The 15,584-nt window shown below is 42.8% G+C and overlaps 2 protein-coding genes across 7 annotated transcripts in view; one reads left to right on the top strand and one right to left on the bottom strand.

Moving 5' to 3' along the window:
• FXR1 (FMR1 autosomal homolog 1) overlaps positions 1 to 3,522 on the top strand; it is a 33,618-nt gene extending 30,096 nt beyond the window's left edge. For all 4 annotated transcript variants that reach the window (XM_084267495.1, XM_084267497.1, XM_084267496.1 and 1 more), the window contains 2 exons: positions 1,623 to 1,714; positions 2,500 to 3,522. In XM_084267495.1, the coding sequence (XP_084123621.1) occupies positions 1,623 to 1,714; positions 2,500 to 2,670 (263 nt within the window). In that variant the 3' untranslated portion in view covers positions 2,671 to 3,522. The remainder of the gene's footprint in view (positions 1 to 1,622; positions 1,715 to 2,499) is intronic.
• Positions 3,523 to 4,831: 1,309 nt separating this feature from the next.
• Positions 4,832 to 8,836, bottom strand: DNAJC19 (DnaJ heat shock protein family (Hsp40) member C19). 3 transcript variants are annotated; one of them, XM_084267368.1, is made up of 6 exons: positions 8,772 to 8,836; positions 8,235 to 8,286; positions 7,883 to 7,956; positions 7,468 to 7,544; positions 6,769 to 6,839; positions 4,832 to 5,512 (listed from the first exon to the last, which is right to left on the bottom strand). In XM_084267368.1, the coding sequence occupies exons 1-6, from the start codon at positions 8,772 to 8,774 to the stop codon at positions 5,442 to 5,444; spliced, it is 348 nt and encodes a 115-aa protein (XP_084123494.1). In that variant the 5' UTR covers positions 8,775 to 8,836; the 3' UTR covers positions 4,832 to 5,441. The 3 variants fall into 3 exon arrangements, with proteins under 3 accessions (XP_084123494.1, XP_084123496.1, XP_084123495.1); XM_084267370.1 differs by lacking the exon at positions 8,235 to 8,286 and having other exon boundaries at positions 8,772 to 8,792; XM_084267369.1 differs by lacking the exon at positions 8,772 to 8,836 and having other exon boundaries at positions 8,224 to 8,286.
• Between the last annotated feature and the right edge of the window lie 6,748 nt (positions 8,837 to 15,584).

Raw genomic sequence — 15,584 nt, 5'->3', positions numbered from 1 at the left:
CCCATATTTTCCTGCCTTCTATCTGTGGGGCTTCCGCAGTGTTTAAGAAGGAAAAAGGTGCTGCATTCCACTAATTAAGATTTCCCTGCCCTTCTCAGGAAACCCCAAACCCAAAGCAACCGGTTACTTCTCAGTGTTCCGGTTCTGTAACAGTGACAGGAGTTTGTTTATAAACAGGAGGAAGCCATAAAGAAGGATTTTAGTTTTGACTTCCAAGAAAACTGCAACAGGAAGATGTTGGTCATATCTCTAAATGCTTTAGTATTTTTCTTTCAAATCGAAGTATTAAAAACAAACCAAATTTTCCCAAACAAGATTTCTCAGGTGTTTTCCTGTTGGTGCCTTTGTTCAAGACACCAGGTTGAGTTTGCATAATGAGTATTGTAACATACAGTAAGAGCATGGGTAGTTACACCACCTTTGTGAAAAGTGCTGTAATAATTGAGTCTCGTGATTAGCAAGTGGAATGATGACAGAAGGAACTCCTCCCCCAACAACATACCTGAGTCATGTACAGCACTGTAAATAATACAGCTCCATGACTCGGGTACGTAGGAGCCTTACACTGTGTGCATAAAACATGCTCCATCTTTACATGAGAGAAGCTGGGCATAGAACCTCATTTCAAAGAAGTAATTCTCCTGGTGCAAAAACTCTCTTGGTCTTGACAGTTAATGCAAGGACCTGGCTGATAGAGGTCCCATTACCTTGACAGAAAATTCCTGTGCTGTACTTCCCCTCCTGATGCAGGTTTCATCCACAATCAATCCTGAATCCAGAATAGTTCACCTGAATGCATGATGTACTAAATATAATAATGCTTGCTGACCCTGATGTGCTTTTAGCTCCTCCAAGACAAGTGTGTATTTAAATTTGTAGTGCTATCTGTTCTAAAGATAGAACTGACTCTCAGTTGGTGTGGTTACGAGAGGGCAGGATAAGACAAAGCCAGGCCACAAGAACATGTGCTGAGGTGGTAAGAAGAAAAGAGGTCAGAAAACCCCTGGCCAGCATCCAGTAAGTGTAGCTGTAACAGTGCAAACACGCCGTCCTGCTTTTGAGGTCGGGCCTGCTCGTACAGAGCTGCTGCCAGTGTCTGTACACACACCACAGTTAATCCACCTCTCGCAAGCCCGAGTTAACTCTGAGGATTGTATTTTGAATACCAGGAGGAGGGTGAGTTCTCTTGCCAATTGTTTCCTGAAGTAACAGATTTGAATCCTGCTTTATCGTAAGTGACGCCGTACTCTGAACCTCCCCGGGTCGGTTCATTTAACTTACCTTCATTCGCTTAAGACAGTAAAACCCCAGTGACAGAGCATGTAGGTTAAAGAGCCTGCAGTCTGATCTCTTCAAACCCAGAACCAAAAGCCCTTACTTTCCAATAAAATTTACAGTTAGGTCACCCTCAGATAGACATGTTACTGCTGATTTTAGTGAAAATTAAATTGCATTTAACAGAAGCAAACTGACCCTTGCTCTGTAGTCTATACCTGTAAGCGTGAAGGCCTTTTGTGAGAAGTCTCCCAGTTTTATCCTAACTTGTACAAAAAGACCTGTTAACTTAATGCTGAATTAGAATTCTGATGTGAGCATCACTGTAACTTTTTTTCCTTGAACAGTAACCGTAGCTGATTATATATCACGAGCTGAATCTCAAAGTAGACAGAGAAACCCTCCCAAGGAGACGCTAGCCAAAACCAAGAAAGAAACGGTAAGATTTCTTGTACTGCTTGTTTACCTTTCTTCTTCCCTTGCAGCCAGGCGATACAGGAACGCTCCCTTTAGATTGCCCTCATCTGGCTACAAAGGCATTGTGAGTTCAGGAATAAATCATAAAAGCAAGCATGGCCCAGAGCAATGCTGTCGTTGCAGGCTTCAGGGACCAGTGTAACACCCAGTGCAGGCTCTACACATTTTAAAATATTACACTTCCTAATGTAGCATTACATAAAGTGAAGATGATCCATAGATGAGTTGAGAACTAATCCTGAAAACCCTTTGGAAACACAGGATACTAGGTAGCATGTTTAGTGGCTCAGACAACTATTTTACAAAGAATTAACGTTACCAAGATGGTAAACTCAAACTCTTCTCCTTAAAGGATCAGTGACATTACACACTTAGAACTGAATACAGGAGAATTCCTTCACTCTGGACTAAAGTTTGGTCCCCCCAAGTTATGTCTGAGTTGAGCGAAGTATGAAGGCTCCATGGTTCTATGACTAACAAAATCTAATCTTAACATACTTCATTGGCTCAGTCCAGTTGAAATTGTGACAGAAAACATCTGGGGTACACTGTCTCAGGGTTACCTTGGTGTGCTTTCCTCCGAGTGTCCAATACAGAAGTGTCCTATAAATGAGAAGTCATGTAGTGTGCTGCAAGTGATACCGACACAGAGACACAAGGTGCTTCCTGTGTGAGCCAGGTGGAAGTTCAGATCATCCTACGTCTTTCTACTGAATTTTAATGTTCTCTTGGTCCTGTTTTTGCCAGGCAAAAGACGCAATTGATGAAAACAGCCCTTCTGAAAAGGCAGTGAATGGTCCTGCTACAACTTCTGGGGATGAGCCTTCTAAACTGCAGCATAGTCCTGATGAAAAGAAGGTCACTGTTCAAGAAGATGGAAATAATCAGGAAGAAGCAGTGCTGAATGGTGTTTCATAAACTGAAGTTCCTAGTTTACAGTTCTTTTACATTACATTTAAAATAGTGCTTGTATAAGCTTGCCAAAGATAGAATATGGATCGCCAGTCTTGACACCGCACTTTCAGTTCCTCCATTTTGGAATACAGAAAGGGGAGGGATCCTGAAGAAATCATATGTTAAACATACTTTGACACCTACTGTGTTATAAATATATCATCAGATGTGCCTTGAGATAGTATATGTAACATTTAAATAAACAAAATTGCTGGCTATAGGAAATGTTATTTTGTTTTCAAAATATGGCAAAGATGTGAGGGGGATCCCTAACATAATACTCTTTATGAAAGCATTAGCTGCTTTTGTTACATTTTTAATAATATGCAACCACTTCTTCACCTGAGGAATACTAGAAAGAAATGCAGTCTAAAATATTTTGCACTGAAATGTAATTTCTCCATTAGTTTAGTCTGGAAACTGGTCTGTTTTAATACATGTTTTTTAAATGCTGTATGTAGAGGAAAAATCTGCAGACCACTGGAATACATTTGTTAAATTCTCATAATCTGCAGGGATACTGGGTGACATTGGCAGTGACTGTTCTACATTGAGGCTTTGTTTGGTTTATTTATTAAACTGTACAGTATTTAAAAATCAAACATAGCTTTAGTTAACACTAAGCTGAATTAGTCATGTCCATTAAGACATAACCTGAACTACTGAAAAGATCAATTTCCAGAAAGTTTATTCTGTATAAACTACATATGTTAGTCCTCAGTAGAGTATTTTTATTTTTGTTTTGGTTGTTTGATGTGCAATATGTTTTTTTTGTATGCTGGTAGTAAAAGAAAATAAACTTTGATCTTCCATCTGTTGACTGTTTCTATCAAATTTAAATTACTATTGACTTTAAGGTTTTCAAGCTGTTACCACTAACAATTGAAGCTTACTGCAAGGCAGCTTGAACCTTTAACTCTTTCACAAGAGTCTTCTAACATGCTAATCTTCTATTCTTTAAGGTGATGACGTAAAACATCACTCGAGTCTAAAACCAGACTTGACTTGGAGAATCACCTAACTGACTAACATATCTAGGAATTACTACAGACATAGGTTTTGCCTGATGTGAGGATTGTGACACACTAACCCATCTTTTCAGGTACATGAGCCAGAGCAGTGAAGCAGAACCCAGGTATGGGAAAACAGCTGGGCAGCAAGTGATGGTGTGAGAAGTCAGCCAAGTGTAGTGCTGAAGTTGTGCTGGCTTGAATGAAGAAAATTCTGCCTTACCTGAGTTCATCAGAAGTGAGGACAACAGTGACATGAAGCACCTGTGCCTCCAGCTGCTCTACCTGACAGAGCTCTGGAAGAGCTGTACCAACTCGCTTTGGGTATGTATTTCCTTTAAGGACGTGCAATTTTTAATATGACTTAAGTGTTGACACTCACTGACAATGTTCCCTACTGGAGAACAAACAGATACATTGTTACCACTGAAATGTGCACAAACATCTCAACTGATAAGGCAGATGCCAGTGTGGAGAAAATCGAAAGAATTGGGGAAGAAAAGAGCACTAAGTTATAGAGTGCAGGGAAGCAGGCAAGTACCTTAACATTCTGTGTGTGGCTTGAAATGGGTGAACTCTGGTACTGCTGCATGGCTGTGGTCCAGCTGGGGTTTCCACAACACTTCAAGTTCCCTAGTAAAGCCAAATGTTCTCCATTTCATCTCATTACTGATCATTACTCTCCTGAAGGCATGGAGTAGTGGTGGCCTGGTAATGTAAGTGGTCTTCCAAAACACACTGACGAAGCAGGCAGTGTTCACACTGATGATGTCAGACTACTTAATGTTACCATGAAGTAGAGGCTTGTTAGTTCTGGAAAAATGAAAGCCCTGCAACCCGCTGTATTTATAAACTGCTGGGTGTTAAATCTTCCATGTGCTGTACAGCAGTCTTACTGTGGTTGCACAAAGACTGACACAACTCCTGGGCCCTCATTCAGATACTTACAGAGTCCTGCTGGGGTTTCCTGGGCTGTGGGCAGGGTGACAAATCCAGCTCAGGTATCTTCCACAGTCTACGTAAGGAGCTCCTGCTGCCTAGTTACTACAAATGCAAACCTTATTATGTGAATTCAAACTCTGGAGTGTAAGGTAACATATAAAACTACATTACTTATAAATGTGGGATTTATTAAATGCTATAAAATCCATTAAAAACTGAGAATTACTAAAAAGAAATCCAGGACAGTCCAGACCCACCAGCAACACAAGAAGCTCAACCAACCTTGTTTTTCACAAGGCAAAGACAACTGTGTATGTTGTTTCCTGTACTTTATTTCTTCAGTCAGAGACAACCACACACCTGTCCCAGTTCTTACCATCAAATAAATTCTCTTGACTTTGTCCACCCCCTCCCCTACCTTTGGCATATGGAAGATCAGCAGCATGAACTTCAAACAGCTAGTTTAACAGAAGTCAGGGAACAGCATGTGAGCCTGCCTGTATGTGGTAGCATGCATTGGCCAAGCCAAGTTATTACTCTTTTACACTGAAAATACTTATGAGTGGCAGGTTTTTGCTGCTTAAGAACAGCTATGAAAACAAACACAAACCTTTAAGCCTTGCTCCCTCACACATTTCTCAAAAAAAGTGGCTGAGAGGGGAGAGGTACCTCCTGGATTCATATTTCCAGCTTCATTTATATTAAGTCAAAGACTGACATTAGAGCTTTTCTTAAACCATTTATCAAAAATAATCATTTGCACAGACTGATTCTCTCTCTCATTCATTTTTTAGCTTGATCTTCCAGTAGATCTTTAGCCTCATTGATTTTGGCTGCTACATATGGGGAACCACCTAGAAGAAAGATAACCTCATGTCACATCAGATAAGCAATTTCTGTGTTGTTAACAATGACACAAGCACACAGGAAGAAAGCAAGTGTGGTCTGACAGTTACTCAGTTAAAGAACAGGCTGCATTGTGACTGAAAGTGTGCAAGCTTCCACGTACAGTCACTGCAGTAGCTAAGTGCAGGCAGCTCATTCCTCTTAGGTTGCCTTTAGTTTCCCAAAGCGGTTTCTTTCATCTCCAGTTTCATCAGTCATAAACGACCTGATCACTAGTGACTTGGCACAGAGGTTGCTGTGACTACAGAAGTGTTGAACCGAGAAGCCTGCAGATAAACCTCCCCTCCAGGTGAAGGCCAGCACCAGAACTGCTGCAGTACCAATGGGCTGGTTCAGTTTTTACACAGAATGCAGAAATGACTTACAAAGGTACCAAAAGAAGACTCCACAATGTAAATGCACTGAAACTGCCCGTGAGGTGTGAAGAGCTGCAGTGCCTACAGCATTTACTGGTATAGTACAAGTACTCTCCAGTAGCTTAGATAACTTCTTTACAACAACGTGAAGTGCTCCTCGCAGTTGTTCTGGTTCTGCATATATCGCTGAAGTTAATTTTGGAGTTGTTAACTTCTGCTAGGTACTATCCACAGAAGGCACGTCCCATGGATTATTCTGGGTTTTGGTGCATACAAGTAAAGCCCTTTTACCTTTCATGTGAGGGTTTAAAGCGTTAAATGCCAAGAACTAACACATGATGCTGAGACAACAAAGCCAACAGAACTTAAGACAGGTACAGATGCCTGGAGTAATTAACATGAAGCTTAGCTAGATTTTGAGCTTTCAGAGCACTATGAACAGAAACAGTTCATATTTTGATGGCTTCAGCAGACAGAAGGCTCGATGCCTGCCATTTACAAGGAGTTCCCAATGCCTTCAAATGAAACAAACTCCCATGGACCACAAAGCACGCAAATATACTCTGGTCTTTACCTAAAATTAAGGCCATTTTAAGTCTCTCTTAAATCATACTTTAATCTGATATGCACAGAAGACAGAGCAAGTTAACAACTTGACCTGCTGGAGCATTAAAACACAAAAATGTGTTCCAAAACCATTAAGACTGAAGGCAGCCTAAAATTTGTTTTCCCTCTAGTTTTCTGGGTTCTTGTGGTTTTTAGTAGCTGAGGCAGTCACTTCTACCATACGCAGTTCACCTTATCTGTATTAAAACCATATGTTAATTAGCGTGACTTAATTTACTTACCTTTGTCTGGATGATTCAGAAGCATAATCCGTCTGTGAGCTTCTCTAATTTTACTTCTGTTGGCTGTAGGGCTTCAAAAGAGAAAGAAAACTGACTTAAGGGTACTTCATACCCCCCCACCACCACCTTTAAAAGATGTCTTAGAACCAGGAAGCACTGTCTTATCCATAAACTCTTTGGCTTACACGTATGTTTTTCTTTTCCTATCACTGATACATAGCGTGCAAGTCCTGGAGAGGGTTTCTAAGGTTTCCCAAAGTACTGTTACAGTCTAATATGGCAGAGGATGTTCAAAGCAAACAGCACTATGTTGTAACATTTTTACTGGGACAACTCCCTAAGGGCTGGAGGGGAAAAAAAAATCAAGTTTGCTCTTGGTTTATTTAAAAGCAAACAAACAACAAACTGTTTGTATGCAAACCCCAATGCTGCCTGAAAATGGCTATTACTGGGACCTGCACGTGGCTCTTCAAAAGGCTGGGAATTTGCCCCTGGATGGGAGTGCAGCTAGAGTTACCTCTCAGCTAACATGCAGCAAACACTACCAGTTAAGTAAGTGCAGAAAACCCTGACAGGTCGCTTCCTATTTCCTGACTTAGCAGGGACATTCCCAGGGTAGCTGGGACAGTCTTAAGCACTGAGTATTACGTCCTTTTCAGACCAGAACAGCAACTAGGTAACACTGTAGCCTCCTTTTACCTCACTCCTAGAATTAAAGCTGCTTCACGTTTAGTCATTTTGGGTTCAAATCCACCTCTGTAATAACCACTGAAGGCCTGAAAGAGAAAATGTCTTAGTTTAAAAGCCACTTTACTAATGAAAACAACTCATCATTGCTTTAGTAGCCGCTAAGCTTTTATTCTGCAGTACTGCAAAGCTTCTTTTGCACTTAGAGCAGGAAATTCAGTTGTAGTAGAGTACCATTATCTGAGCACTTAAACTTGCCTAAAGAAGTTTTCACCAAAAACCCCCGAGATTAATTCTGTTGTCACTGACCGTTTTGTTTAGTATTAGAAGAAAATATCACAATGCCACACAGCAACAATAGCCTGCAATTATTTCACCAAGTAAACTTTTAGATTAAGTGATGCTACAGATAAAAACAAAAACTTACAGATTTTGGTAGATTCTGAAGTGCTTGTTGTACTTGTGGCGTCATTTGCTTCATAGCTTTTAGTGCATAACGACCTTAAAGAAATCCACATTGAACAAGGCCAAGTATAAAGTTTTATAACATTTCAGCAATTCTGTGCAACTCACAACTTGTGGTTAGAATGTGGAACGAACTTTTTGGGGCCATAAAAAGCAGTAACTTCAATCTTTAATTACAGCCATGCTTCTCAATACATGCTCTCCCAAACGAGCATCCCCTACCAGCTATTAAACTACTTTAGAATTCATCAGTACTGAAGCAGGCAGGGGTAAGTACGACCAGGGTGTTCAGTGTCCTCCCACCATCTACAAACCTGCAAATCCAGCTGCCGCTATGGTCAGGCCGACCGCCACCATAGTACTGGCCTACACAGGGAAGACATAAAAGTATTTGTTTACCCCAGGAAAAGGCACAAAGCCCACCCGGCAACTGCTGCAGCGGGTCGGACTCGCGTGCGTGTTGGGCACCCGACACGGGCTGATGCGGTCACAACGCAGATTACTCCGGGCACGCCGCTCCAGGTGCCTGCAGGGGCCCGGCAAAGCAGCTGCTGCTGGCGGCGGTGCCGGGGGGGGGGGGCGGCCCGGCAGCACCGTCCCGCTCGGCGGCCCCGCTTTAGCCCCGCAGGCACCGGGGCCGAGGCAGGAGCGAACAACCCCGCCGCGGCCTGTGCGGGAAACAGCCCTCCCCGCGCGGCCCAGGGCACCGGGCTCGCCGACACCACGGGCAGGCTGAGGGCAGGCTGAGCTCCTCGGCCTGGGGAAGAGCTTGGGGGCTGCCAGCCCAGACAGAAACACCCCCAGGCTCCTACGACGAGCCCCGACCGGGCCGGAACCCGACCCGCACTCACCATGGCTGCCCCAGCCCCGCGCACTGGCGATCGCCGGGCTGAGCTCGCGGAGGACACCGGCTCGCCGTACGGCACCCGGGGCAGCCGCAAAGCTACCGGTGGCTGTCGTAAAGCGGGGCGGGGAGGGAGCTGTGGACACCGCCTCGGGGCAGACGGGCGGGGCGTCCGCCGGGAGGACGGGGGAGCTGGTGGGGGGGCTGCTACCTGCAGGGGGAAGGGGGCAGCGGGAGCAGCTCGGTGGGCGCAGAGCAGCCGGCAGGGAGCTTCCCTGAGCAACGTGTCATCACCTTGGTCCAGGGGGCGCGCGGGGAGCTCCGGTGCCGCAGTGCCCGGCAGGGGCGGCGCGGGGCCGGCAGCCACCGGCGTGGCGCGGCCCGGCGCGGAGCTGGCGCTGCCGGGTGTCTGCAGGGATGGGCTCGGGCAGAGGTCTGCCGTTGGCCTCGGGCAGCCATGGCTGCAGGAGGAGCACAACGCAGCGCTGTGGTGCTGAAGAGTGCAGACCTTGGTCTCGATGCGAATGAGCGATCCCGTCCCTGACCCAGATCCCTCTCACACACACACCGGGTCTGGCCTTTCGAAAATGTAATTTTTCTTCCGTTTTCTTTGTCTTTTATTCTGGTAGTTTGCTTCCTTCGCTTTCCCGAGAGCTGTGCCCTTGCCACCTCTGTGCTTCCCCTGGTGCGTTACCGCCCGCTCTGGAACCGTTCCGTGGTAGCGGAGCCCGTGGTGCCAGCACAGGACACACACCGTGCGGGTGGTCTGTGGAGACCTCCTGTCAGACACCGGTTCCACATGGACATCTCAGTTACTTGATTGCTGAAGATTACTACCAAATTAAGGAGAATTACAAGCCTGGGACTTGTATTTGAATGTTATAGCATCATCTCTTACTAATACAGCATCAAACGCAGCACGGGTCATGTGTCCATCTGTCTGCAGTTCTAGTTTGAAGTCACAGTTTCAGAAACTGCAGCAGGGAGAGAGCACACCAGCCTTGAGCCCGAAGGTACAACTTTAAACTGGTCACAGCTGAAAGCACTGAGTGCAGCTGGCTGATTGGTAACGGGTTTGCAGGAGTGAAAAGCTTTAGTGTCAGCCTCTGTGTTCATAGAACCTGTTAGTATCTGTTTGGGCTCCTAGAGGACCCGGTGGTCAAGGGCAGCTGTGGCTGCCTGAGGCCTCGGACCCACAAGACTTCTTGTGAGCAGGTTAGTGTGTGTTGATGTTGGCTAAGCAGCTTGTGCTTTTGCTGGCTCTTGCAGTGGAAGATAGAATTTTTTTGTTGCTGCTGCTATAGTTTCTGTGAGTACCGTGTTCATTTTGATTATGTCATAATTTCAGTTTAAGCTTGTTTTTTTTCCATTAAAATTTCAAGTGCCTGATTTAATGTCTTCAGAGATAATGTCCTGTCTCTTTCCTTCCCTGCTATTCAAATAACACTACAAAAATATAACCTGCTGCCTTGTAGCAGCAGGATGGAAGAGAGATTTGGATTAAGGTACTTGTCTTGCTATACAGGTGTTTCAGGAGATGGAAATTGAAGGAAACTAGTATTTGATAAAGGAATCGTATCCATTCATTGCAAAACACAAGAGTCCTGACAGTCTGTAAGTCCTTTTCAAAGGAAGGGAGAGCTAGCAAGTGGAGAACAACTAGATGTTTGGTTTATGAGGGAACAAAAGAAGTCTGTAACTGCATATGGGTCTGCTATCGAACAAGAGTTTCTTCGTATGTAGAAGAGGATTTGGTTTAAGATGCTTTTTCTGTCAAGAAGAGGTGGGGGGGTTAGAGCTGTGCAAGCTAATGACTTTACTGGGGCATGCCTTAGTGTTTAACTTTTCATACCTTCTAAACCAACAAAGTAAGAGACAAGAATTCCTTCCTTGCCATTAGTTACATGATGTTTGAGTCTTCCGTCTTGACAGAGCCTTTAGCTAGATCTGGATCTTAGTGGCTTTCAGAAGAAAACTATCCTGAAAGGGGGTTTTATTGTTTTCCTCATTTTCCCCACTCCGTGTTTAGAAGGACTGGTAGCTCTCCACACATAGGGGATTTTACAGATCGGTTCTTCGTGGTTCTTTCTATTGTGAAATTTCTCCAGGAGAGACCTGAAATGTGTGACTTCCACATGGCTTGGGAATGGGTTAACAACTAGAACCTAATCCTTCTACTGTGACAGCTTGTAAAAGAAAAGCCAGATAGGGAGATCTTGGGAAACTTGCTTAAGAGAGATTTCATCTTTACTGAAGAGAAAGAAAACTCCTCTGTAAGTGGGAAGGCCTGGCAAGTTGAGGTGGGATGGGAGAATTTGCATTACTAGTACTTTAATACCAACAGTTGGACGAGACTGTTGGTTAAGCCTAGAGGTAGAAGAATTCCTTCTCTTATTATTGATGATGAAATAATACAGCATTTGAAAATTAAATGTTGTAATTACTTTGAAATGTGCTATATTTTTTTTACACTGACACAATCCAAACTTCATTTCTTCCCACAGTCCCTTGCACTTCCCAGTCCGAACTAAAGGGGAGCTGTCTGTGTCCCAGTTTAGATGTCTCTGTGAGTGCTTTATGTTGGATGAAGATAAGAAAGAGTTACAAAACACCATTTTTGCCAAGGGAGAAGGTGTTTTGGGGATATCTAACATGTTTTGAGTATGGACTTTGTTCAGGGCTTCTTTAAGTGCCATGCATTTCTAGAAGGTATATGATAAATAAAATATTCTACCTCCTGCTAGCTGAAGGGAGAAACAGTTGTTTCTCCTCCTTAGCACTTCCTTTCTCTAGAGTACTGTAGCATGGGTGATGGGTGTCAGCTCTTCTCTTTACTGACCACTCTACCTAAATGATGCCACAAAGCTTTCTGAATCTGCTTCAGAATTCAAATAAGTTTTCTGTGCATAAATTTGCTAACAGCGGCTCTAAGCTTGCCTACATCTATTGCCTTTTCCTATTCTGCTGCTCAGGAAACCTGTATGCAGTGCATAAAGGGACTGGGTGTTTAAAAGCTATGTTTAAGTTCATGGCAGTTCACATTTCAACACACAAAATCGGTAAACACTTATGTATATGAGTGGCCTTAATAACAAGTGCTTGAATGATCTGAGGTGTGAGATAGTATTTCTGAATCCATACGGTTTATGAATTATTGTGTTCTCCAGAAACTAGTTATCTAGATGCCTCTCTTGGCAAATGGTATTTTAAGACTTGCCAAATGCTGAAAGTTGATTTTGTTCAGGTTCTGTTTATAAATATTAATCTTGTGCTTGTTACACAACAGGTAACTGTTTTTAAGCCTTGGTCCTTCAAGCTACTACAGCTAGAACCTTGTGGCCATATCGACATGGGGTTACGATGCTGAAGTAACAGTTATTACCTGCTGGTTTATAGGAAGCAGGAATTGGGCATCGTGAGGAATCTCAAAACCAAACCAAACAGAAAACCTCATGGAACCAGAATTATTTTTTCCCCACAAAGTTGTGACTTCTTTTGCCATCAGAGTTTCCATTTATTTAGAAATTGCAGTTCTGTTTGCCTGATTAGTTGATTTTGTAGCACCTTATTCTTCTGAATTGTCTGTGGGCCAGCCTTGCGGTGGTGTAGGGAAGGTCATTCTCAGGTGAACGTTTATAAGCTCTAATGGGCTGAAAACAAAATAGATGCAGCACTACCATTTTTATCCTGTCTGCAGAATGTCTGTTTTTGAAATCAGGAGGAAGGCAAATTATTGAGTGCTTAAGAAATATACTCTCAGCTGGAGTACAAAACCTTTTATTTTGCCCACTGTGTTTCAAAACTGCTCCCTTTCTCTTTTCTAGAGGAACCCTGAAGCTTTTGTAGTTTCTTCTGTCAAGAGTTTTATCCCACTGCTATCTTCAGGTTTTCCATTCTGGGGTTAAAATACCCATGATAGAAGGTAATTTTTCTTTTGGAAGCTTTATCTTGCTGGACTGCCCAAGGCAGATGGTATGTAGTACCTAAGTAAATTTTTCCATTAAAGCAGACCACTACTGCAGAAATCTGGCAGAACTTTCTCTTAACTGTGTTTTCTTCAAACAGGACAGAAGGTAAAATAGATAGGTGGGCTTTCAGCAGGTTTGTGATATAACTGTTAAATGCCTATATGAGACTGTTAAACAAATATTTAAGTGAAAAATCACAGTTACAGCAATGAGCAATGTAACATTTAGCTGGCTGCACTAATGACAACATGTATGTGTAGTGGCTGAACTACCAAGCTGTTAAGAGAAAGAAAAGCTTGCAGGCTTTCACCATGGGGCACCACGATACAGATTCTCTTAAGCGCTTTTAGGCACATTATTTTTATAATATATAACTTAAAGTATAAATAAAGTTTAGGTAGAATATCTTGTTGGAGTTTTTTCCCTGCAAACTTTTTTTCCTGCTTTTTGCCTGTATCACACCTCTCTTGGCTATGCCAGTCTGCCAATTACATGTTTCATACCTCTATTTCTTTTCATTCGTCTTTTTTGAGATTCTGTCTTTATGTACTCAACATCTGTACCAGAATACAATGCCACACTCTCTTCTCTGTGGCTAAATTAGCTTGGTGTATGTAGCATCACTTTGTCATTAAATTGATAATGATAATTATTAGATCATAGTATGGATGACACTAATTATAAACTGAGATTCACTTGGTAAGAATGGTTGTGGATTTTTTTAATCAGACAAAGCAAGATTTCACTGTAATTTGACACCAGGTATGAAGTGTTTATGTGTGGCAGGTGGCATGTGTTCATGACAATCACAGGAGAATCTGTCTGACTTGCAGTGGGCATTATTTGATTTCTTAGCTCAGTTAAAAGTCATGTAAGACTGTTGGAAAGTGATGGAGGAGCAATGTTGGTAATTTTTAGTAAATTAGTCACAAAATTCTCTGAAGCTGAATGAAGGAATGCAAAATACATGTCAGTTTGTTCTCTCTCAATAATTTCTAAAATATGAGGCTTGTCTGCATTGTCCTTACTTTTCTTGTTTGATCAAAAAGCAGTGAGATAATGCTGAATTATTTTGCCAGGGTTGTTATGTTATTTTTGGATTTCTGTTGATTGTTACTACTCTTGACTATTCATTTTTGAAATCTATATTCTGCCTGGATTGGTGCTGAAACTTACATGTCTGTGCTATGAAACTTACTAAGTATTAGGAAAACAAGCTTGTGCTAGTTGTAGGAGAGAAATTTGAAAGAGTAAGCCTTTATTTGCACTGACAAGGAATTGCAGTGAGCAATAGTTTCTCAAAACGAAGGCCCTGATTCTTACATTTCCCCCACATGGAGATTATCACAGGATCAAGGCTTGGATCAGCTCTCAGGTTGCAATGGAATCCGCTCCTTTCCTACCTAACGATTACTACTGACATGTCAGTATTGTCAGACAGCAGGGAAAATTTGGCCAGAGAAGGCAGCAGAAGGTGGGCAAAGAGCAAGAGAAGAAAGCTACAAGCCTAGAAGAAAGCTTTAAAAGCCTTCTTCATCCTTGAGTTTTAAGGAGCTTAGTCTAAACATAAGGTTTTTCTGAGGAGCGGAGGGTTTTGCAGTTTTGTTGGCAATGTTAAGGTTGAAAGTTCAAACTGGAATGCACAGGTTGGTGATGGAAAATGTCATGTGCAGTGCTGGGTTTGAATTTTGCTCTTGGTTTGCACGTTACAGTGCGTTAATAAGAGAATCGCTGGATCAGGTGGAACCATCAAGAGGAAGGGGGAGATTAATCCTTTTCTTTTGGAGCAGCTGACTGACTTTGGGAGAGAAGACTGCAGGCTGCAGGCAGGGCAATAAAGAAATATTAAAAGCCACAACAAAGAACAGGGAGACTTTTGCTCAAGTGAAGATACAGTTGAAAGGATCAGAGGGCATACAGTCAGTCCTAGAGATGTTAAGAGGGAAGACTTCCTACAGACTGTGCAGAGCTTGTTTCCACCCAAACAGCCATCAAATTAACTGAAACCACACATGAAAAACACTACTTTCTAAACACATAGTGGACAAGAAATAGTTTTGTATATAACCCTAAAAGGGGTTATCTAATACCAGGGTTTGATTGTGGAATTGGATTTTTTTTTCTGTTTTGTTGTGGGATTTTTTTCTTGAAACATGCAAGTTTATCTGGATTTCACCTGATGGTCAGTCCTCTGATGGACTGGTAGCCAGTGAAGAGTACGGCACAGAGTACATCCCGCTCTCCCTGCTTCAGTAGTGGCATTCTGCCAGTAAGTGGAGAGACAGCAGGATGAGATCAGCACATCAACTGGTTTTGTTTGTTCTTTCTGGGAGAAGCTGGTGGGGTAGTCTTCATCTTCTAGAATACCTCATTCAGGAAGGAGGGGAAGGGATTAGGGACCCCTCCTTATGGTAGGGACACTGCAGAAGTGCAGCCGTATCAGACCATTCTTTGCAATCAGAAGCAAGTATTTAAGACAACCCAGTGGTAAGTGTGGTCTCCAACAGCAGGAGAAATAGCACAAGATTGAAAAACTTGCTCTTCTGGTTTCTCACATCTTTGGCAAATGCACCATTTCTGACATTGGTACTGACACTGGGACAGTTACCTTCTGATCTTTTATTTAGGAGTGTTTCTAATTTGTATACATTCTCAAATTATTTACCAGGTGTACAGCTTGTATCATGGTCCCTGTGGTCCAGATGAAAGCTCTAGCCCCTGGCTTGTGGGAGAGACAGAGACCTCTGTCTTGGTTCCAGTAAATATTTCTGAAGCCTCATTTTAAGTATCAGAGAATGCATTTCCTTCTTCACCAACAAGTTTCATAAGACTCATCCTGCGAAACCTCACCA

Source organism: Gallinula chloropus, assembly GCF_964237585.1.
Source record: "Gallinula chloropus genome assembly, chromosome: 8".
Taxonomy (NCBI): Eukaryota; Metazoa; Chordata; class Aves; order Gruiformes; family Rallidae; genus Gallinula; species Gallinula chloropus.
The sequence above is the reverse complement of the archived record's forward strand: the minus strand, read 5'-3'. Positions and strand labels throughout refer to the sequence as shown.

Excerpts from the sequence above, each read along its gene's own strand:
- DNAJC19 (XM_084267368.1), bottom strand. Across the intron at positions 7,957-8,234 it reads AGCGGCAGCTGGATTTGCAG|GTCGTTATGCACTAAAAGCT; the intron begins GTTTGTAGATGG and ends GATTTCTTTAAG. Across the intron at positions 5,513-6,768 it reads TCTGAATCATCCAGACAAAG|GTGGTTCCCCATATGTAGCA; the intron begins GTAAGTAAATTA and ends TCTTTCTTCTAG.